This window comes from Halichoerus grypus, chromosome 5, assembly GCF_964656455.1.
Source record: "Halichoerus grypus chromosome 5, mHalGry1.hap1.1, whole genome shotgun sequence".
NCBI lineage: Eukaryota > Metazoa > Chordata > Mammalia > Carnivora > Phocidae > Halichoerus > Halichoerus grypus.
The window spans coordinates 87,610,754-87,635,546 of record NC_135716.1 but is presented as its reverse complement, the minus strand read 5'-3'; the positions used below and the strand labels follow the sequence as shown (position 1 = coordinate 87,635,546).

The following is a 24,793-nucleotide window of genomic DNA, read 5'->3' as shown; positions in this document are numbered from 1 at the left end:
AATTGGCTTATATAATTGGCTGCTCCCATGTTAGGGGCATAGATATTTACAGTTGTTTGATCTTCTTGTTGGATAGACCCTTTAAGTAGGATATCGTGTCCTTCCTCATCTCTTATTACAGTCTTTGGTTTAAAATCTAATTTGTCTGATATAAGGATTGCCACCCCAGCTTTCTTTTGGTGTCCATTAGCATGGTAAATGGTTTTCCACCCCCTCACTTTCAATCTGGGGGGGGGTCTTTGGGTCTAAAATGAGTCTCTTGCAGACAGCATATCGATGGGTCTTGTTTTTGTATTCAATCTGATACCATGTGTCTTTTGATTGGGGCCTTTAGCCCATTTACATTCAGGGTAACTATTGAAAGATACGAATTTAGTGCCATTGTATTGCCTGTCAGGTGACTGTTACTGTATATTGTTTGTGTTCCTTTCTGGTCTATGTTGCTTTTAGGCTCTCTCTTTGCTTAGAGGACCCCTTTCAATATTTCTTGTAGGGCTGGTTTTGTGTTTGCAAATTCCTTTAGTTTTTGTTTGTCCTGGTATTTTCAATGACAGCCTAGCTGGATATAGTATTCTTGGCTGCATATTTTTCTCATTTAGTGCTCTGAATATATCCTGCCAGTCCTTTCTGGCCTATCAGGTCTCTGTGGATAGGTCTTTTGCCAGTCTAATGTTTCTACCATTGTAGGTTACAGATCTCTTGTCCCGAGCTGCTTTCAGGATTTTCTCTTTGTCTCTGAGACTCGTAAGTTTTACTATTAGATGTCGGGTTGTTGACTTATTTTTATTGATTTTGAGAGGGGTTCTCTGTGCCTCCTGGATTTTGATGCCTGTTTCCTTCCCCAAATTAGGGAAGTTCTCTGCTATAATTTGCTCCAGTATACCTTCTGCCCCTCTCTCCCTTTCTTCTTCTTCTGGGATCCCAGTTGTTCTAATGTTGTTTCATCTTATGGTATCGCTTATCTCTCGAATTCTGCCCTCGTGATCCAGTAGTTATTTATCTCTCTTTTTCTCAGCTTCTTTATTTTCCATCATTTGGTCTTCTATCTCACTGATTCTCTCTTCTGCCTCATTTATCCTAGCAGTTAGTGCCCCCATTTTTTATTGCACCTCATTAATAGCCTTTTTGATTTCGACTTGGTTAGATTTTAGTTCTTTAATTTCTCCAGAAAGGGTTTCTCTAATAACTTCCATGCTTTTTTCAAGCCCAGCTAGTATCTTTAAAATCATGATTCTGAACTCTAGGTCAGACCTAGAGTTCATCATATTCAGAGAGTAGCGTTATGTTTGAAAGGTCTAAAATTAGGAAGAAAGAGTCAGCCCTTTGGAGTACTCAGAAGCAGAATCAGCACAGGGTAGTCTTTTGGGAACTGAAGCAGTCCTGGACATGAGCCTTTTCCAAACACTATCGGTCATGTTTGCCCTTACGTTTTAGCTGTAGATTAGTAGTACTATCATTTCATTTAACAGGTTCCCTCCAACTTTCAAATGTTTCTGTGATTGAAGCGTATTGCCACCAGGTGGCAGTGATAGCTCGTGATATGTCCCAAAGAAGACTGGAGAATAGCTTATTTGTAAGACATCACCCCTTAATGAAGAAGAGCTGAACTGAGACATTAACCCTGGAAGAAGGTGATAATTTTTATGGAGCACACTTTAATGAAATAAGTACCTAGGAGATAATTGTGGTGTAGTGGGTAAAAGCAAAGTCTCTGGAGCCAGACAATGTGGGACTGACTCCTGGCTCTTTCACTTTCTAGCTGTGTGATCTCTAATAAGTCCTTTGGCTTCTCTGTTCTTCTATCTATAAAATGCCCATGATAATAACAAACTACTCGTAAGGTTGTTGTCAGGATTAAAAGGGTCGATATATGTGAAGTGCGTAGAACAGTGCCTGGCACGTAGTAAGCACAGCACAAGCAGGCATTATTGTCAGGTATAATTTAGCACCTCTCAGTAATCAGTCTTTATTATCTCTTTATTCCAACTTTAATTTTATATGAAGTCTTTAATTAGAATATTCCTGCCTGACTTGTCTTGAGAGCCAGCTTAGAGTCAGTAGCCCATCTCAAAAGTTAGTCCTTAATTCAGGCTCTTGGAACAAGCCTTTTCAGGCTCGCTTGTCTCAGCAATGAGCTGTAACGACCCTGGCAAGAGGAAGTCCCTTTTGTACTTGTTTCCACATTAATCAAAGACAAGGCTGTAATTTGCTTTCATGGTTCTCTTAATTAATTCTCATCATCCAAAGAGCCTCCTCAGCCCTTTTGCTATGCTGAAGAAGGATCAGAAAGTTGTCCCATGGAGTGTTCTTGTCCTATGGTTGGTTTTGTTAGCTTCTCTTTGATTCATGTGGAAACACAGAAAAGGCTTTCTAAGATTTCTCCTGTCAGAGGGAGGTAGTTTCCTGCTCTGCTTAGGAGTGTAATAAATAAATGTCATCCTCTGTTCTCATTAGCCTCTATCAGGGACCTTGCTGCCTTAGTTGTAACCTGCGGTGGATGTTAACTCCTCTCTTAACAGCGCCCACAGCAGAAGGCCTCTTGCATATTTAAGACTTTTCTTTTGAAAGAGCATGCATCCTTTTAGAGCATTCTAAACAAACCAATCAAACCATTTAAAATGGCTTCCTGGCACTAACTTCAGCTTGCACTTTGGCTCCTTGCCCCTGCTCCTCTCATTCTGTTACTTTTGGTCGTTAAATTTTCCCAAGTCAGGCAATATGAGCCCGGGTAGCACTGTTAACCACTCCAAGGTCCTGGAGTTGGGGATGGAGTGTCAGTTTGAAGGGTGAGGCCAACTGTTTTGACTGATCTTAATTTACCAATCATACCGCTGTAGCCTTGTGTCTTTCTCTTCTAGCCCTAGCCGGAGTGCTGCTGATCACGTTCCTTTTGCATTGTTTTCAGGAGGAGTTGGCATGAACTTAACGGCTGCAGATACCGTTATTTTTGTCGACAGTGATTTCAATCCGCAGAATGACTTGCAGGCAGCTGCCAGGGCTCATCGGATTGGCCAGAACAAGTGAGAGTTCAGCACCAGCATTCTTCCACATCTGGGGCTCCTCAGCAGTTCCGGGTGGGGAAGGAAGGTGAAGAAGCTGGTCCTGTGGCATCCCAGACTGGAGGGCCAGAGAGCACTGGGTTTTAGCCCAGCTTTGCTGCTGACTCCTCGAAGGCTGCTGGCCAACACGCATTCTCATTCCAGACTTGCTTCATTAAAAAGCTAAAGAGATGGGCCTTACCCTTTGACCAGAGGATAATTGAGATCTACCAGAGGTTTTCCTCCTGTTCCCATCAGAAACCCTAGTTTATGGCCCCTCCTCGTCCCTTCCTTGACTCTCTTGGAAAGTTTCTGTGGGGCCAGATCTCTCTAACAAATGCTTACGTCCGCATAGTCCAGTCTCCCTTTAGTTGTACCCTGAACGTAGCATTTTGGGTTTGTTTCCTTTTAGGTATATCAACCTTGTATGCTTGTGTTCATCTCTGCAGACCCTCACAGCACACTCCTCTCTTTTGACTCTGTACAGGTCTGTTAAAGTTATTCGGCTGATTGGCCGAGACACTGTGGAGGAAATAGTCTGTAGGAAAGCAGCCTCCAAACTGCAGCTTACCAACACAATCATAGAGGGAGGCCATTTTACTCTGGGGGCCCAGAAACCTGCAGCGGATGCTGAGCTCCAGGTATCATATGTTGTTCTTCCCTTAAGAATGTGTTATATTTCTCAGAGTCCATAGGGTTCTAGAGGGGAGGGGGTGGGGGGAGAGGTTAGCCTGGTGATGGGGATTAAAGAGGGCAGGTATTGAATGGAGCACTGGGTGTTATACGCGAACAGTGAATCACGAACTACATCAAAAACTAATGGTGTAATGTAGGGTGATTAACATAACATAATAAAATATAATTTAAAAAAATATTCCTGAATGGCTTTATACTGGCCAGGCTGGCATCAAAATTAAATTTGTGAGGTGATGCTATTTGAGGAGATTGTAAAACTAAGGCCATCTGCAAAGGAAAGGTGGTGGTGTCTACTTAATGATGGATTTATCGTAGCAAATATTATAAAGCTATCTCTTTAATAAAAACAATTAGCCAATTACATATTCCAAAATGATTATCTAAGAAAAAAAGATATTAGCATGCTTAATTAATATTGACTATATAAAACAAAAAGAAAAATAATTTACATCTATTAAAGTTTTCGAAATATTTGAATCAAAAGAAACACTGAATTTTCTACGAACTGTTAGTAATTAGTTGACCACACTTACTATGCCTTTAACTTAGCTGAATATTTGTAAATAAAACTAAAAACCAAAAAAAAAAAAAGAATGTGTCATATTGTCAGTACTTTCTTTTTTTTTTTTTAGATTTTTATTTATTTATTTGACAGAGACACAGTGAGAGAGGGGACACAAGCAGGGGGAGTGGGAGAGGGAGAAGCAGGCTTCCCGTGGAGCAGGGAGCCTGATGTGGGGCTCGATCCTAGGACCCCAGAATCATGACCCGAGTTGAAGGCAGATGCTTAACGACTGAGCCACCCAGGCGCCCCTGTCAGTACTTTCTTGTGGGTGAGAAAGTAAACACAAAGAACTGCTATTAACACCCACTCTCCCCAACTACACATTTGTTCCCTGGCCAGACATACCTGCCATGGTATCTACTGCATGCAAGCAAGGAGCTAGAAATGAAAATGATACATAAAGGTGGCGGAATATGGAATAACAAGGATGGGCTTTAGATACCCCTCACTTGGATTCAGATCCAAGCCTTGTCCCTTAGTGGCTATGTAGCTTTGAGCAGGTATCTTCACCTCTCAGATGTGCTCTGTTTGCATTTCAAAAAATGAGAATACTGCAAGTTACCTCAGAGGACTGTTAAAAAAATTAGATAAAGTACTCAGCTTAATAAATGATGGTTAATCCCATACCTCATCTTAACCCCAGACCCTTTGATTAGTGAGTGACCTTCATAGTCAGAGGTGGGTAAATGAGATCAGGAATTCAAAATTCTGCTTTAGGAAAAACGGATGAAAGAATAAATTGCTTGAAGATGGAAATATTGGATAGGAAACAAATGCTGACTTGAAGATTTTCTCTTCTGGAAGAGGGCTTTGAGTTATTCTGTCGTAGCCCCTGGGTTAAAATTAGAATCCATATTATAATATATCCTAGGTTCTTCCATTTTGGCCCAGGGATCATGTTCACTGAAATAGTCAGAAGCACTTCAGATGATAATTAGCACACACTAAGCATTCAGTAAATGTTCATTACATCTGCCTCTTTGTAGGGTAATGAACCTGATTCCCTCTTCCAGGACTTGAGAATCCTATATCTCTTAGATTTAATAAACCACAGCCACATCTTCTATTACTGGATTATTTTAAAACAATGAACAAACTGTTTTCATCTGAGACAAGGGCATTGGGTTGTCACCTTTGTTTTTGGCAACCAAAGAGATAACTAGTGTAGTCTGGAGGGGGAGGGAGAAAGCAGACTTTATTTTTTTTTAAAAGATTTTATTTATTTGTTTGATAGACAGCGAGAGAGGGAACACAAGCGGGGGAGTGGGAGAGGGAGAAGCAGGCCTCCCGCTGAGCAGGGAGCCCGATGCGGGGCTCGATCCCAGGACCCTGGGATCATGACCTGAGCTGAAGGCAGACGCTTAATGACTGAGCCACCCAGGCGCCCCAAAAGCAGACTTTAGAGCCAGAACGTAACCTTCTGGTGTCCTTGAGCTGGGCAAGAAGTCCGACAGAGCCCTCCCAAACAGCTGGTGTTGGGAACAGTTTACGTTCCCATCAGTATTTGGCTCACAAATACTAGACCATCTAGAGATAACTGACCCAGTCTCAAAGAGTAAGATATGAGCTAGAAGCCACGATGTGAGTCTGCCTTGATTTGGAACCTCAGAGAGTTAATGCTTAAGGAGTTGCAAAGCTGGAAGTAGGACGCTAAAGCCAGGGAAATTATTTGAACTGTTTGGGTGGTTCCTGTATCCCTACGGAATAGGCTAAGGGTGCCTTTAAGATAAGTGAAGAGAGGCAGGATAGTGCAGTGCCAGAGGAATATCCAGGAAGATTAGAATTGAGAAATGGCCTTCAGGTCTGGCTATCAGTTATTACTGGTCTTTGCAAAGGTGTTTCCATAGCGCTGTGGTAGGAAACCAGATTGCCATAGGAAAGAAGTCAGTTAATGGTAGAGGGAAAGTACCCAGTGTAGCCTTCTCCTTCGAAATTTGTCAGTGGGAGAGAGGCTGACTGGGTCTCTGATTTCTCATGTGGCTGCTGGAAGTGCCTGTGAGAAGGACTCTGAGAAGTGCTATAGATAATGCAGGATATTACTGTTATTTAGGAAAAAATTGGCTAATTTTTCTTGTGGTGGTGGAGAATTGTCAGAGTCAACATCACTGATCGGTATTCATCACCTCTCTGCTTGGCCATCATCCAGCTAGTAAATGGCCCCGTTGGTGTCATCCTCATGGGGAGAGAAGAATGGCTGACCAACAGGGAAGGGATTCGCCTTGTGTCATTAAGCCATGTAGCAAATCAGTGACATCCCAGTGCTTATTTTCATGAGAACTAACTGGACTTTTTCATTTTCTCCATTTAAGTTGAGTGAGATACTCAAATTCGGTTTGGATAAATTGCTGTCATCTGAGGGGAGCACCATGGATGAAATAGAGCTGGAGACGATCCTGGGAGAAACAAAACATGGCCAGTGGATCTCTGATGCCTTGCCTACGACAGAAGGAGGAGTCAGGGAGCAGGAGGAAGGCAGTAAGTTGGGGTTGAGAGTAGAGCAAATGGCACAGCCGCCCAAGTTAGACATGAGGGAGATTGGTCCCCATAGAAAGTCCTGGATAGTGCTCCCTGGGGCATCTTTTCCTACCCAGCCCTTGGGCACACTGTTTAAGACTTCCTTGGTCCAAGAACTCTTCCTAGACTGACTGGAAATTGTCTGACTCTTCCTTTGTAGCTGAACTTTGAACCCACTCAATGATATCAGTGCTTGTAGTAGTATATCTTAAACGTTGTAATTTGTACCATTTCTGCCTTGATTGCAAGCATCTTCTCCTTTGTTAGTGAAGCCCACTGTCCTTAGTATGGCACCCTCCACATTTTCCTTTTCTGAATATGTTCCTTTTCTGAATAGTAGAATGATTTGTTTTTTACATTGGTTGAACATTATTCTGTACTTGATCAGAAGTGTGTACCGCATCATGTACCTTCATTTAATCTTCACCATACTCCATAAAGGTGTAGGTGCTGCTAATTTTTTAGTGAAACAATACATGTAAATTATGAGAGGATTTTGTCTTTTCTGAATTTGGTCAGCATTTGTCTTTTTTGTCTGTTTCGGTTCTGAGTATTTGAATTTCTGACTTGAAGTGTTTTTCACCTAGAGCTTTGTAAGGATGTTCCCTGCTGTCTTATACTTACTTTTGTCACGCACCAGTGGCAGCAGGGATTCAGTGTGGATGGGGTGAGGCTTGAGGGTCTTACTCTGGACTTCTTAATTCAAGAGTACCTTATTCCACAGATATGCAGACATGTAGCTTTTTTACCAAATGATGCCTTCTTTTTTGGTGGAGAGTGGGGTTGGAATGACTTCTGGTTTTGTGATTTTCTTTGTTTCTGTAGGATTCCCAATTTCCATCACTTGCTTTCTTTTTTTGCCACAAAACTGCCAAAGGATGTCTCTTTCTCCTCCAAAAGCAGTGCCTTCCCAAACTCCAGGCTGCATGCACTTTCTGGTCCCTTCCTTTAAATTCCTTAGTAGCCCGTGCTCTGATGTACCGAGTCGGAGACTTGTGCTTATTATTTTCGCATGTAGGGTGTGGCGCTCTTTGGGGGGCTGTGTCCAACACTGCCAGTCTCTGCCTCACTCTAGTGTGGGCTTGGGAGCTGGCTCCGTTGGCGTTTGGATGTTTATTTCTCTACTTACCTGCAAATGGAAGTTTGTAATGTTCTCTGACTCCTCGTTTTATAGTAGACATGGATTAGGGGTGGTTTTATAGGGTATATGGAGAGATTGGAATTTAGGCAGCTAGTATTGTTCTATAGGACACAGCTCTTTGACTTTTCTCATGTTTTATTTTTTAAGTTATTAATATTAGTATCCCATCTTTATTCTTCAAGTACTCTTTCTTGTTCTCGGTTTTAATGTCATCCTGTTTTCATTTTACAGATAATGTCCTCCCTTGAGACATTTATTATAGCTTTTATTTTATTTTATTTTTAGATTTTATTTATTAGAAAGAGACACAGAGTGAGAGAAAGCACGAGCAGGGGGAGAGGCAGAGGGAGAAGGAGAAGCAGACTTCCCGCTGGGCAGGGAGCCCGATGCGGGACTCGATCCCAGGACCCCAAGATCATGACCTGAGCCAAAGGCAGACGCTTAACCAACTGAGCCACCCAGGTGCCCCTATTGTATAGCTTTTTAAAAAGTATTCTTTGGCCCCCTGCATTTTTTCTCTTTCCTCCTATTGCTGCTTTTGCTGCTTTTTTCAAAATTTGCTTTAGAACCTCTTGTTTTTGTCTTGAGTTTTCTTGAGATAGCTGGTCTCCTCTGGCTGTCTGAAAACAGTGTTCACTGAAATGTACCAGTGAAGTGCCCAAGCTGATAGGCAGCCCAAAGCCAAGCAGGTATATAGACTCTTAGTCTTTATTCCAGCATTACTGGTTGGAGAGCCGGCTTCTGCATTGAGGAGGCCTTCCCAGATGTTTATATTTGAAGTCTTTTCTTTGGGCAACTTAGTTTCTCCAGAGATGAATCCTTTAGTATCTTTCTTGGGTTGGAATAAACCTGTTTGCTCAAATTGAAGAGACAGTGGATGACAAGGGTTCATGGTGCTCCTGTTATTGGGTGTACACAATTTCTCTCAGATCCCCCACTCTCCAGCACCTTGTCCTTGTACATCCTTTGAAGGATTGACAGGGTCTCTATTCTCAAAATCACCCCTTGACTAGGCTCCTGTGTTTGGCCTCTACGTTTTTTCTTAATCTGTTCTCATTGCTTCAGCCACTTTACGTTTTCCAAGAGTTACTAAACTTTCCATCCACTGTTGTCTCATATCTTTTCAAAATCCCTTTACTGCCATTTAGTGGTTTTAGGTGGGAGAAGAAATGGATGCATGTGACCCTATTTTGAAGTTATACTTGGATATGAAATACTAAAGCTTGCACCCATTTCTGCACTCATCTAGATTAATTTCAGCTTATTTTCCTAATGTTATTAGAACAAAATAAAATTTTTTTGTTTTCCAGAAAGACAATTATATTCCTTAGTCAGTGCTGCCAGAAGAGATTTCCTACTTGTATTAAAATTTGGAATCTTGGGCGCCTGGGTGGCTCAGTTGGTTAAGCGACTGCCTTCGGCTCAGGTCATGATCCTGGAGTCCCAGGATCGAGTCCCACATCGGGCTCCCTGCTCAGCAGGGAGTCTGCTTCTCCCTCTGACCCTCCCCCCTCTATGTGCTCTCTCTCTCTCATTCTATCTCTCAAATAAATAAATAAAATCTTAAAAAAAAAAAATTTGGAATCTTGTCTTTGATCAGTGAGTACATGTTCACTCTGTGGTAGATGGTTCTACTAGCAGGACATAGATGAGGGTCTAGGCCTGTGGTCTCCAGCCTCCTTTTGGCTGCAGAGTGAGGACAGGGAGCATGATTAAAAATAATATAAATGAATATGAAAGACCAGTAGTTAAAGCAATTCCAATCAAAAACAAATAAAAAACAGGGTTGCTTTATCTGGAATGTCAGGGTTTTTTAAAAAGCATGTTTGTAAGTTGAGAATTGCATGCATTATGAAGCTACATATGTTGATCATATTTGACACTTCTCAGCTCTTTATTTTTTTTTCCACTTGTTGATAGAGCACCTCATTGAAAGCCCCCTGCTGATTTACTTAGCAAATGCCAATTAGAATTACAGCTGGTTGGATTTGGGTACAAGTGTGAAGCAATTGATCTCTTGAGGAGGAAAATGTTTTGCTTTCATACTCTCTAGAGAAAACATACTTAAAGCTGATTTCATAATGCTGTGAAAATACATTCTTTGGTAGTATGTGCTATTAAATACGCTTCACTTTAGAATCATTTTCTGTCACCTCTCTGTGGTTGTTGATCTTGGCTTGTCATGACTTCTTTTTACCACTGATTCATGATCTTGGCACATCACCCAACCTTTCAGCCTTTGTGTCCTCATCTATAAAATCGTGCTGTTAATGTCTGCTTTACTCTTTTAAATAGTTGAAAAATTAAATGTGATAATAGATGTGAAAGTGTTCCGATAGCATAAAATACTCTCAAGATTACATTATTATCATTATTGTTATTACTATAATTAGTATGTGCTGGCCTGTTCACTCTCCATCCTTCTACAGACACAGGAATGCTCTGAAAAGAGCATGCAGGCTTTTGAGTCAAAATCCTGCCTTCTTCATTTATTAGCAGTGAGAACTGGGGAGTCCCTTAATCCCTGTCTGAGCCTCATTTCTCCCTTTCTTCAGCGGGGTTAGTTATACCAGGATTGTGGGGAGTCTCATAAAGATACTTCATGAGATCTGAAAAGAATATTGTAAATCACAGGAATTATTTTTGTGATTCTCCATTTTCTCATAGATTTGCCACTTGTTCCTTTAATATTACAGAAAAGGGGGGAGAGAGTTGAGTATTAAGTATGTACAGAATAAAAAAATTATGATCACAGTTATCTTTTATTAAGTGATCTTAATATCAGTGAGACCTATCCTGAAGAGTAGTGTGGAATCGGTGATGAGTGATCCCAAGATTCAACAGGGTGGAGGTATCCAGCAGAGACTTGCAGACCAGCTAGAGGTGGACCAAAGGGCATTAGCCACGCCCTCTCCTTTAAATAGTAAATGTGTGAGATCCCCACCTATCAGTGTTAGTGGAATCCAGAATCAGTACCTTCATCACAAGCTAGTCCTAGCCCATTTAGAATACAAACTGTTCTCTTTGCCCTTATTGCTTTGAATAGAATTAATCCATTTTTCTCTAGTATCTGACATTTCTCTTTTGTGTTTTATGTTCTTAGAAAACCATATGTACTTATTTGAAGGTAAAGATTATTCCAAGGAGCCTAGTAAAGAAGATAGAAAATCATTTGAGCAACTGGTAAACCTTCAGAAAACCCTTTTGGAGAAAACTACACAAGAGGGCCGGTTACTCCGAAATAAAAGCAGTGTAAGGACTATTAATTTGTGTAAAAGAATAAATTCTCCCAAATTTGCATCCTAAGAGAACAAAAAATGATGCTGGGAGTGATTTATTGAGAAATAAGTATGTAAATATTTGTTGAAATATAAGTATAATTAACTGTACTTTAGTATAAAAATTGTGTAAAAGTTGGCATAAATAACATTAACAGGAAGAGTGCATTTTTCCACTTAAGGCAGGTGAAAGCAGCCCTGTCCATCTTAGCCATCCCAGAAGGGATCACCAAAATACCACACCCTGCTCCTGATAATTTGACCCTGTGTCACTAACAGAGGGTGGCAGTCATGAACGATGTATGTAATGTTCTTGGTACTTGGCACTTAGTATGTGCTCATTAAATGCTAGCTATTGTTAATCATGATGTTGAAATACTCTGAGAAGGAATTATATAATACATTATAGGAGGATTTCCTTTAAAAATGGTTAAACTGGGGCCCCTGCGTGGCTCAGTCAGTTAAGCATCTGCCTTTGGCTCACATCATGATCCCAAGGTCTTGGGATTGAGTCCCGCATCGGACTCCCTGCTCAGCGGGGTGTCTGCTTCTCCCTCTGCCTCTGCCTCTCCCCCTGCTTATTCTCTCTCTCTCTCTCTCTCTGACAAATAAATAAAATCTTTTAAAAAAATAAAAAATGAAAATGGTTAAACCTAAAATGGGCTCTTGGAGGGTATACTTTCTATTAAAAAAAATTACTTTTCTGAAGTACCTGATCCTATTGAAATTAATCAGATGACGTACTGCTATACCAACCATGAGTTGAGTTTGGTTGAGCTTAGAGCACAATATCCTGATCACCGGGCCAGTAAGATGTGTAATGTGAACAGTAAATTGAAGTGTCTTGCCACCACTTCCCACCACACAAGGGGGCAGGGAGATGCAGTTTTGTGAAATATTAAGTGTGTTGCTTTCACACAGAATGTGTTTTTTTTTTTTTTTAAAGATTTTATTTACTTATTTGACAGAGAGACGCAGTGAGAGAGAGAACACCAGCAGGGGGAGTGGGAGAGGGAGAAGCAGGCTTCCCGCTGAGCAGGGAGCCCGATGCAGGGCTCGATCCCAGGACCCTGGGATCATGACCTGAGCCGAAAGCAGACGCTTAACGACTGACCCACCCAGGCGTCCCACACAGAATGTGTTTTAAGGATAAATGAAACTCATGAAGGGACAGACAGCCCCCAACTTTCCTGGTTATAGATCTTGTTCTTCCTAAAGGTTCTCCACCCAGGCCTTGCAGAGGGGTCTACCAAAAGGAAGCGGATTCTGAGCCCAGAAGAACTGGAGGACAGAAGGAAGAAGAGACAAGAAGCAGCAGCCAAGAGAAAGAGAATAATGGAGGAGAAGAAGAGGAAAAAGGAAGAAGCAGAACACGAGAAAAAGTATGTGTGTCTTATTTGATTGTATTATCATAAAGCTGATGAGGGTCATGTTTAAAGGAATCACTATTGTATACTGAGTCCACAGTTGAACACTTTAAAATTGCAGAAAATTTCTATAAAACTGGTAGCTCCTTCTGGTAATAGAATGTTTTTTTTCAAGATTGAGCTTTAACCCTGACAGCATACTTTTATAAAAAGTCCTGAATGCCTAAGGTAGAGAGACTCATTCAGCTGAAGCGGGAAAATGTTAAGGTTTTATTGTCGCTGTCTGACAGAGTTAGTTCACTTGAACAGTACCTTAATCTTGTTCTTAAAAACAGGGACATCTGATGGCTGCTCATTATTGAAGTATAGTCAGGAGGCAGCTAGGCTCATCAGTAAGACTTCTTGTTGATTTACAAATAGGCAGAAAACTGCAATCAGGGTGAGTGTCTAATTGCATTTCCACTGGGCACTTGCTGTTTGTGAATAGCAGGATGAAGTGCGCGCCAAGAGAAATTGTGATAGGCCAGGTTAATTTCCTGTTCTCTCTGGCCTCTTGAAGGATGGCTTGGTGGGAGTCCAACAATTACCAGTCCTTCTGCCTGCCTTCTGAGGAGAGCGAACCAGAGGACCTAGAGGACAGGGAAGAGGAGAGCTCTGCCCAGCTGGATTATGAAGATCCAGATTCAAGTGCCATCAAGTATGTTAGCGGTGATGTCACCCACCCACAGGCTGGGGCAGAGGATGCTGTCATCGTGCACTGCGTAGGTAGGAGGAGTGGTACCGGCCCAGGGTGGGTGCCTTGTTCTTTATGATGCCAAGAACTGGGGAGGAGGAGGCAGAAGTCTGACCCAGGGATGACTGATGGGCCAGCACGGTCCTGTGGTCAAAAAAAGGCAAATTTTAGAATCCAGAGATACAGATTTGACTCTTGGTGCTCCCATTTACCTGGTTGCATATAATTGGATAATTCCCTATTCTCCGCACAAGTTTTTTTAAGAGGGTGAAAGGAGGCGACATATATAAGACAAATCTTTTGAGAAAAAGCAAAACTGCCAGCGTATTCTCCCTGCTTCCACATCTTCACACTTTTTACTTCCTCTGCCTGGAACCCTCTTTCCACAGATAGCCACATTAAGCATCGTTCAAGTGTCTGCATCTCAGAGAGGTCTCCCTGAGTGCCTCGTGTAAAACAGACCCCACCCCCATGCGTCTATTATTCTCTCCTCCTTTTCCTACTTTAGTTTACTTTATTACACGTATTACCACCCTGACGTATTATGTATTTGTTTATATGATTGTCTCATAAACTTCATGGGAGCTGTTTGTTGTTGTCATCCACTGCTATGACTCTAGTGCCTAGAGCAGTGTCTGCATGTAATACGTGCTAACGAATATTATAGAATGAGTGAATGACTGTCAATAGAAGGTACTAACCAGCTATGTTAGTAGCAGCTCAAATAAGTCATTTAACCTTTTTCTTCCTTACCTGTAAAATGGGAGTTGTATGCTGTTGTATCACCAATGCTTGAGCTATTTGTTTTTTTGTGTTTTTATTGTTATGTTAATCACCATACATTACATCATTAGTTTTTGATGTAGTGTTCCATGATTCATTGGTTGTGTATAACACCCAGTGCTCCATTCGGTATGTGCCCTCTTTAATATGCTTGAGCTATTTGTTATGTCATGTCTACTCTCCACCTTTCCTATTAGGATAGCCGTGTATATTCCATAAAACCTAAACATTTTTGAGAAGTCCAACCTATGATATTCCTGGGAGGCTACATAGGTGTTTCTTCCCTTTGAAAAATCATCCTTCTACAAAGCTAGTTGGTATACCTTTGTGTTTCCGAATTGTGGGCTGGACTTTGCCTTCTATAAATGAAAATTTTTTCTTCTCTCAGATGACTCTGGTCGCTGGGGCAGAGGTGGTTTATTCACAGCTTTGGAAACACGATCTGCTGAGCCACGAAAAATATATGAGCTGGCTGGGAAAATGAAAGGTAAGAAGCAAAGCAGAGAAAAGGGGTAAGGATGGAATACAAGAGGAGAGGACACTTAGGACAGGTATCACGTGGGTTATGAAGCACTAATTAAGGAGTTAGGAGAGCTAGTTGGGGGTCTTATTAGCTAGTTTTGTCATCATTTAATTAGTTATGCGACTTTGAGGCAGTCCCTTACCCTCCCTGTGCCTGTTTTCTCATCTGTAATTTGTGAATAATACTTATTCCACCTACCTCATGGGACTATAATGAGGATAGTGGAAATGCAAGTATTCTGATAAATGTCAATCCCTCTGTGCATATTTAAGTATTGGCATGAAGAGCGTTTCATTGTTTACCTCCACTGCGACCAACTCACCCGATCTTCATAAGGGAATATTTATCGAAAATGTCAGAGACCTGTGGGAGAGAAATCAGACCTGCCATTAAAGTGCTAATAAGAGCTGGGGTTGGGTGTTGAAGAGGAGGAGGTTGTTTTATGAGGTTAGTGTAGGCTGAGATACAGCACTCCCTGGAGACAGAAGTAAAGGTGCTTGGGGCCAAAGGAACTTAGAAGTCTGGAAATATCCTCCCTTGGCATGGAGGAGGAGAAAGGGCACCTTCTTTTACGTGCAGAAATCACAAAGTAACAAGAGGAGTAAAATTATTATTGTCATTATTTTCTGGGGACTTGAGAGGCCAAGGGACCTTGTTCAATAGAGAAGGGCCCTTCAGATTCCTCAGAGATTGGTTTTCCCTAACTCTTCTGCCTAGTTCTCTAGGGTGGAAAGGGATATAAGGACTTAGAAGGAATACTCTTTCTACTAAGATAGATCACTGACAGAAAGGTTTAACAGGTTAAAATAACTGAGATCTAGCTATTGATTGGGCAGTTGGAAAAGCAGAGAATTCAGGAGAGGTCAGAACTAGAAATGAAGACTGAGGAATGCCTGTTTGGATCCTTGTTTGAAAATGTGAGGGAGGCAGGATGGGGACCTAGCACCTACTCCAAAGGACCTGAGAGGAGGCTTGCCCACCACTGCCAACCCATAAGAGACAGAAGACCTCCATGCAGGCTATGGAGCCAGCACAACTGCCTAGACCCCTCTTGCCACCGTCAGGAAAAAATTGGATGAGTGCTCATCGGGCAGGTACTCATGCATGAGACAGAACTCAGAAATCCAGCTATCCTGCGGGAAGACTCCAGCATATCACTGGAGAAGGAAGAAAAGAGAAAAACAAAAATAGGAGTTGGTCACAGTGGAGGTCGTAAGAGAAACTCTCCTGCTACAGCCTTTCCCCCAGGGAAACACTGAATGGACTGATGTAGTTGGTGGAGGTGATCTGTCCTGTGGGGGGAAAGGAAAGTAGTGAGTAAACGCCTAGCTGTCCCGGCAGATGGAACACAGCTGGAGAAACCCATTTCTCTCTGCCAGCACCCACAGTACTAAGGTGGGAGTTCTGTGACTGGGAGGAGGCAGATCTGAATTTCATATGGTGTCAGAGGGTTTGTGCTCAACAGGAAGTTCAGCCACAGTCTTTGGGAGTACCACACCCAGGATCTCCCTACTGGGTCCACAGGCTCCCACAAAACCCTGAGTGCTAAACCCACACTTCCTCTGACTCTGCTGCCACCTGTCTGTACAGGCTCCCAAATGTGTGTGTGAGAGCGAGCTCAGGTAGACAGGGAGCACACTCAGAACAGGCCTTGGTCATCAGTCAAGGAAAAAACCACAAACCTGAGCTATGTATAGCTCTTCTAGAATGCTGTTTCCAAGAGGCAGCCTGCTGAATTATAACATCCAGAGATGACACAAAGGCTTAAAAATTCGGCCCCGAGAAAGCAAGAAGTGTGGAGCAGGTATACCTCAAAAACACAAGGAATAACTCAGTGACAGTACCACAGAACATAAAACCATCTGCTGAAAGCAGTGAGCACAGAGTTAAGGAGGTATCTGCTACTTCAAATGCAAAAGCAGCAGTGCATAACTACGAGGAATGTGAAAAATCAAGGAAATATGGCATCACAGAAAGAAAATGACAGTTCTCCAGCAACCAAGCTCAAAGGCACAGAATATTGCAATCTAACTGATAAAGAATTCAGAATAGCAGTTATGAGTAAACTCAATGAGTTGCAAGAAAACTTATGGCAATTCATTGAAATCAGGAGTAAAACATGAACAGAATGAGTTCTGTTCCGTAGAAGAGAACCAAACAAATTCTGGAGCTGAAGAATTTGATGAATGAGGTGAAGACTACAATAGAGAGCATCTGTAGCAGGGCAGACCAGATGGAAGAAAGAATAAATGACTTGGAGGATAGGAATTTTGAAATAACACAGAAGAGGTGAAAGAATAGAGATTAAGTAAGAGCTGTGGGATTGGATCAAAAAGACAACTATCAGAGTAAGACAAATATCAGAATAAGCAGGCTTCCAGAAAAGGAAGAGAGGGAGAAGAGGGCAGAGTTTATTTAAAAAAATGATAGCTGAGAACGGCCCAAACCTGGGGAAAGATTGGGACATATAAGTCCACAAAGCTAATAGATCACCCCATTATCTCAATGTAGAAAGGCCTTCCCAAGACACATTATAATGAAACTGAAAAATCAATGAAAAAGAAGCCAGGGGGGAAAAGGACATAACCTAGAAAGGACCCTCATTAGGCTGACAGCAGATTTCTCAGCAGAAACTACAGGCCAGGAGAGAGTGGAATGACATATTTGGTGTCGAAAGATAAAGACTGCCAACTAAGGATACTGTATGTATCTGGCCAAGTTATCTTGCAGATAAGATATCCCAGACAAAAGCTGAGGGAGTTCACTACCACTAGACCTGCCTTGCAAGATGCTGAAAGGAGTTCTTCAAGCCGAAATGAAAAGGTACTGATCAGTATCACGAAAACATGGAAGTACACAACACACTAGTAAAGGTGAAAAATAGTTAGGTAACTGTAATCTATATTAGGATGGTGCATTAACCATTCAACTCCAGTATAAAGGTTAAAGGAAAAGAATAGTAAAAAGAACCATTAATGAATACACAACATAAAAAGAGGTAAAAAGGGATAAAAGAAATAAAAGGGAGAACCTTAATAGGTGACTGAAGATAAGTTGCTGTCAGCTTAAGATGGACTGTTTTATCCGTAAGGTGCTTTATGGTAACAACATAACAAAAACCTAGAGTGGATCCACAAGAGACAAAGAGGAAATGGAGCATACACCACAGAAAATAACCAGTTTATGAAGGTAGACAGAAACAGAGGGAAAAAGAAACAATGGAAATACAATGGAATTTGCTTGAATTCACCAAGCAAAAGGCACAGTCGCTGATGGAAAAAACAAAAAACAGGACACAGCTAATTGCTGCCTACAAGAGACCAACTTGAGCCTTAAAAACACACATAGATTCAAAGTGAAGGGATGAAGAAAGATACTCTGTGCAGGTGGGAACTAAAGAAAGGGGGGGGTGGCTGTCCTTGCATCAGACAAAGTAGACTTTAAACCAAAATGGTAGCAAGAGACAAAGTCATTATATAATGATAAAGGGATCAATGCATCAAGAAGTTATAACAATAGTATATAGCATCAAGAAGGTATAACAATAGTATATATTCACCCAACATCAGAGGACCTAGATATATTTAACAAATATTAACAGGTATGAAGGGAGAAATAGACAACAATGCAATAATAGTAGGGGACTTTGATATATCACTTTCAGCAATGCAGATCATCCAGAGAGAAAAGCAACAAGGAGATAGACTTGGACCAAATAGTACATCAAATTGACCTAATAGACATCTATAGAAAATTTCATCCAACAGCAGCAGAATACACATTTTTCTCAAGTACACGTGGAACATTTTCAAGAATAGAGCACAAAACAAGTCATAGCAAAATAAGACTGAAATAATACCAAGTATCCTTTCCAACCACAATGGTATGAAACTAGAAATTTTTAATGAGGAAAGTTAGAAAATCTCCAAATAGGTGGAAACTAAACAGCACACTCCTGAACAGCCAGTGAGTCAAAGAAGAAGTCAAAAGGCAGACCAAAGAATATCTCGAAACAAATGGGAACAGAATATACCAAACACTGATGGATGCTGCAAAAGCATTTCCGACAGGGAAGTTGGTAGCAATAAATGCTTATGTTAAGAAAGGATATTTCAAATAAACAGCCTAACTTTATACCACAGAAACTAAAAAAAGAAGAGCAAAGTAAGCCCAAAGTTAGCAGAAGGAAGGAAATAAAGATCAGATCTGAAATAAATAAGAGATCTGAAATAAATAAATCAATAGAGAAGATCAGTGACTCTTACGAGCTGGTTTTTTGAAAAGATAAAATTGACAAACCTTTAACAAGACTAAGAAAAAAGAGAGAAGACTCGAAGTCAGAAATGAAAGAGGAGAAATTACAGCTGACACTGCAGAAAAACATTAAGATCATAAGTCACTACTATGAACAATTTTACACCAACAAATTAGATAATCTAGAAAAAATGGATAAATTTCATAGTCCTACAACCTACTAAGACTGAACCAGGAAGATATATAAAGTTTGAACAGGAGGGGGGAAAGATGGCGGAGGAGTAGGGGACCCTATTTCAACTGGTCCCCGGAATTGAGCTGGATATCTACCAGACCACTCTGAGCACCCACGAAACCAGCCTGAGATGTGAGAAGATCTGGATCTCTACAAACAGAATATCGCAGGTGGTTGGTTTTGAGGTACGAAGTGGAGAGCCGTGATTCTGTGGGCAGATATCAGAGGATAAACGGCAGCGGGAGGGTGCCTGGCCGTGGGGATCCTACACCGCCGGTAAGTGACAGCCTCGTGCACTGTGGACGGGCACAGACTCGCAGACCAGTAGCGGCGGGGAAAGGACTTTAGGGCAGCCCCCAGGGTGGAAACTGAGAGCGGCGGGGTCGCGCGTGCGCGAACTGCAGCCCCCAGGACGGAAACCTGGAGCGGCGGAGTCGCGTGCACGCGAACTGGGAGCGGCTGGCAGTTTTAGAAGCACAAAGGGCAGAGACGTGCCCTCACCTAGAGGCAGGACTGGGAGCGCTGCGGAGGGGCGCACAACCCAGGACGCTGCAGTTTATAGCAGCACAGACAGAAACGGAGACAGTGTGGAAAGCCGCCAGGGAAAGGTGCCAGAGAACAAAAGCCCCAAACACTGATTCCCACTGAGCCCATCCCCTGCCACAGGGGCGCAGGGCAACTCCGCCCAAACAGGGTTGCCTGAGTAACAGCCCGGCAGGCCCCTCCTGCAGAAGACAGGCTGGGAAAACAAGAGGCCAGCAACCCTAAGGTCCCAAGAAAACAGGTGCATCTTGCTTGGGTTCTGGTCAATATTTGGACTCTATACATTCCCTCAAACACATATCAACAGAATGACTAGGAGGAGGAGCCCCCAAAACAGAAAAGACTCAGAGATTATGACTTATGCTGCAGATTTACAAATGGATGCAGATATAACCAAGATGTCGGAGATGGAATTCAGGCTAGCAATTGTGAAGACAATGGCTAGAATGGAGAAATCAATTAATGGCAACATAGAGTCTCTAAGGGCAGAAATGAAAGCTGAACTGGCAGAACTTAAAAATGCTATCAATAAGATCCAATCCAATCTAGATAATCTAACAGCTAGGGTAACTGAGGCAGAAGAGCGAATAAGCGACCTGGAAGACAATATAATAGATAAAAAGGGAAAAGAGGAGGCCAGGGAAAAACAACTCAGAATCCATGAAAATAGAATCAGAGAAATAAGTGACACCATGAAGCGTTCCAATGTCAGAATAATTGGAATCCCGGGGGGAGTGGAGAGAGAGAGAGGACTAGAAGATGTATTTGAGCGAATCGTAGCTGAGAACCTCCCTAATCTGGGGAATGAAACAAACATTCGAGTCCTAGAGGCAGAGAGGACCCCTCCTAAGATCAAGGAAAACAGGCCAACACCCCGGCATGTAATAGTAAAACTTGCAAATCTTAGAACCAAGGAAACCATCTTAAGGGCAGTTAGGGGGAAGAGATTCCTTACGTACAGAGGGAGGAACATCAGAATAACATCAGACCTATCCACAGAGACCTGGCAAGCCAGAAAGGCCTGGCAAGACATATTCAGGGTACTAAATGAGAAGAACATGCAGCCAAGAATACTTTATCTGGCAAGGCTGTCATTTAGAATGGATGGAGAGATGCAGAGCTTCCATGACCGGCAGAAGTTGGAAGAATATGTGACCACTAAGCCAGCCCTGCAAGAAATATTAAGGGGGGTTCTATAAAAGGAGAAAGACCCCAAGAGTGATATACAACAGAAATTTACAGGGACAATCTATAAAAACAACGTCTTCACAGGCAACATGATGACAATTAATTCATATCTTTCAATAATCACTCTCAACATGAATGGCCTAAACGCTCCCATGAAACGGCACAGGGTTGCAGATTGGATAAAAAGACAGGACCCATCCATATGCTGCCTACAAGAGACTCATTTTGAACCTAAAGATACATCCTGACTGAAAGTGAAGGGATGCAGATCCATCTTCCATGCCAGCAGACCTCAAAAGAAAGCTGGGGTAGCAATTCTTATATCAGACAAATTAGATTTTAAACTAAAGTCTGTAATAAGAGACACAGAAGGACACTATATCATTCTTAAAGGGTCTATCCAACAAGAAGATCTAACAATTGTAAATATCTATGCCCCCAACATGGGAGCAGCCATCTACATAAGCCAACTGTTAACCAAAATAAAGAGTCATATTGATAACGATACGTTAATTGTAGGAGACCTCAATACTCCACTCTCAGCAATGGACAGATCATCTAAGCAGAAAATCAACAAGGAAACAAGAGCTTTGAATGATACATTGGACCAGATGGACCTCATAGATATTTACAGAACATTCCACCCTAAAACAACAGAATACTCATTCTTCTCGAACACACATGGAACTTTCTCCAGAATAGACCACATACTGGGTCACAAATCAGGTCTCAACTGATACCAAAAGATTGAGATTATTCCCTGCATATTCACAGACCACAATGCTCTAAAACTGGAACTCAATCACAAGAAAAAATTTGGCAGAAATTCAAACACTTGGAAGCTAAAGACCACTGCTCAAGAATGTTTGGGTCAACCAAGAAATCAAAGAAGAACTTAAACAATTCATGGAAATCAATGAGAACGACAACACATCAGTCCAAAACCTATGGGATACTGCAAAGGCGGTCCTAAGGGGGAAATACATAGCCATCCAAGCCTCACTCAAAAAAATAGAAAAATCCCAAATTCACCAACTAACTCTACACCTTAAAGAACTAGGGAAAAAGCAACAAACGACGCCTAAGCCATGCATTAGAAGAGAAATAATTAAAATTAGAGCAGAAATCAATGAATTAGAAACCAGAAACACAGTAGATCAGATCAACGAAACTAGAAGTTGGTTCTTTGAAAGAATTAATAAGATTGATAAACCACTGGCCACACTTCTCCAAAAGAAAAGAGAAAGGACCCAATTAATAAAATTATGAAGGAAAGGGGAGAGATCAGGACTAACACCAAGGAAATAGAAACAATTATTAGAAATTATTATCAACAACTATATGCCAAGAAACTGAGCAATGTGGATGAAATGGAGGCCTTCCTGGAAACCTATAAGCTGCCAAGACTGAAACAGGAAGAAATTGACAACCTGAATAGGCCAATAACCAGTAACGAGATTGAAGCAGTGATCCAAAACCTCCCCAACAACAAGAGTCCAGGGCCTGATGGATTCCCTGGGGAATTCTACCAAACATTCAAAGAAGAAATAATACCTATTCTACTGAAGCCGTTTCAAAAAATAGAAACAGAAGGGAAACTTCCAAACTCATTCTATGAGGCCAGCATTACCTTAATCCCCAAACCAGGCAAAGACCCCATCAAAAAGGAGAATTTCAGACCGATATCCCTGATGAATATGGATTCCAAAATCCTCAACAAAATCCTAGCTAATAGGATCCAACAATACATTAAAAGGATCATCCACCACGACCAAGTGAGATATATCCCTGGGATGCAAGGGTGGTTCAACATTCGCAAATCAATCAATGTGATAGAACACATTAATAAGAGGAGGGAGAAGAACCATATGGTCCTCTCAATTGATGCAGAAAAAGCATTTGACAAAATACAGCATCCTGTCCTGATTAAAACTCTCCAGAGTATAGGGATAGAGGGAACATTCCTCAAGTTCATAAAATCCATCTATGAAAAACCCACAGCGAATATCATCCTCAATGGGGAAAAGCTGAGAGCCTTTCCCTTAAGATCAGGAACATGTCAAGGATGCCCACTCTCACCAATGTTGTTCAACATAGAACTAGAAGTCCTAGCAACAGCAATCAGACAACAAAAAGCAATAAAAGGTATTCAAATTGGCAAAGAAGAAGTCAAACTCTGTTTTCGCAGACGACATGACACTTTATGTGGAAAACCCAAAAGACTCCACCCCCAAATTATTAGAACTCATCCAGCAATTCAGTAATGTGGCAGGATACAAAATCAATGCACAGAAATCAGTTGCTTTCTTATACACTAACAGCGCAACTGTAGAAAGAGAAATTAGAGAAACGATTCCATTTACAATAGCACCAAAAACCATAAGATACCTTGGAATACACCTAACCAAAGAGGTAAAGGATCTATACTCTAGGAACTACAAAACACTCATGAAAGAAATTGAAGAAGACACAAAAAGATGGAAAAATATTCCATGCTCATGGATCGGAAGAATAAACATTGTTAAAATGTCTATGCAACCCAGAGCAATCTATACCTTCAATGCCATCCCGATCAAAATTCCAATGACATTTTTCAAAGTGCTGGAACAAACAATCCTAAAATTTGTATGGAATCAGAAAAGACCCCAAATCACCAAGGAAATGTTGAAAAAGAAAAACAAAGCTGGGGGCATCACGTTGCCCGATTTCAAGCTATATTACAAAGCTGTGATCACCAAGACAGCATGGTACTGGCACAAAAACAGATATATAGACCAATGGAACAGAATAGAGAGCCCAGATATGGACCCTCAACTCTATGGTCAAATAATGTTTGACAAAGCAGGAAGAAACATGCAATGGAAAAAAGACAGTCTCTTCAATAAATGGTGCTGGGAAAATTGGACAGCCACATGCAGAAGAATGAAACTTGACCATTCTCTAACACCATTCACAAAGATAAACTCAAAGTGGGTGAAAGACCTCAATGTGAGACAGGAATCCATCAAAATCCTAGAAGAGAACATAGGTAGTAACCTCTTTGACATCGCCCACAGCAACTTCTTTCAAGATACATCTCCAAAAGCTAGCGAAACAAAAGCAAAAATGAACCTTTGGGACTTTATCAAGATAAAAAGCTTCTGCACAGCAAAGGAAACAGTCAACAAAACAAAGGGGCAACCCACAGAATGGGAGAAGATATTTGCAAATGACACTACAGATAAAGGGCTGGTATCCAAGATCTATAAAGAACTTCTCAAACTCAACACCCAAAAAACAAATAATCAAGTCAAAAAGTGGGCAGAAGATATGAAAAGACACTTCTCTGAAGAAGACATACAAATGGCTAACAGACACATGAAAAAATGTTCATCATCATTAGCCATCAGGGAAATCCAAATCAAAACCACACTGAGATACCACCTTACACCAGTTAGAATGGCCAAAATGGACAGGGAAAGAAACAACAAATGTTGGAGAGGTTGTGGAGAAAGGGGAACCCTCTTACACTGTTGGTGGGAATGCAAGTTGGTACAGCCACTTTGGAAAAACAGTGTGGAGGTTCCTCAAAAATTTAAAAATAGAGCTACCCTATGACCCAGCAATTGCACTCCTGGGTATTTACCCCAAAGACACAGATGTAGTGAAAAGAAGGGCCATATGCACCCCAGTGTTCATAGCAGCAATGTCCGCAATAGCCAAACTGTGGAAAGAGCCGAGATGCCCTTCAACAGATGAATGGATAAAGAAGATGGGGTCCATATATACAATGGAATATTACTCAGCCATCAGAAAAGATGAATACCCAACTTTTACATCAACATGGATGGGACTGGAGGAGATTATGCTAAGTGAAATAAGTCAAGCAGAGAAAGTCAATTATCATATGGTTTCACTTATTTGTGGAACATAAGGAATAACATGGAGGACATTAG

At 41.5% G+C, this 24,793-nt stretch overlaps 1 protein-coding gene across 6 annotated transcripts in view; it reads left to right on the top strand.

Annotated features, from left to right (window-relative positions):
• The window catches only part of CHD1L (chromodomain helicase DNA binding protein 1 like), a 168,120-nt gene that overhangs the window by 134,378 nt on the left and 8,949 nt on the right, over positions 1–24,793 (top strand). For 4 of the 6 annotated variants that reach the window (XM_078072532.1, XM_036089180.2, XM_078072536.1 and 1 more), the window contains 7 exons: positions 2,906–3,020; positions 3,526–3,679; positions 6,609–6,774; positions 11,058–11,206; positions 12,451–12,614; positions 13,159–13,364; positions 14,504–14,602. In XM_078072532.1, coding sequence (XP_077928658.1) covers positions 2,906–3,020; positions 3,526–3,679; positions 6,609–6,774; positions 11,058–11,206; positions 12,451–12,614; positions 13,159–13,364; positions 14,504–14,602 — 1,053 coding nt within the window. The remainder of the gene's footprint in view (positions 1–2,905; positions 3,021–3,525; positions 3,680–6,608; positions 6,775–11,057; positions 11,207–12,450; positions 12,615–13,158; positions 13,365–14,503; positions 14,603–24,793) is intronic. The other 2 variants (XR_013447947.1, XM_078072534.1) reach the window with 1 other exon arrangement.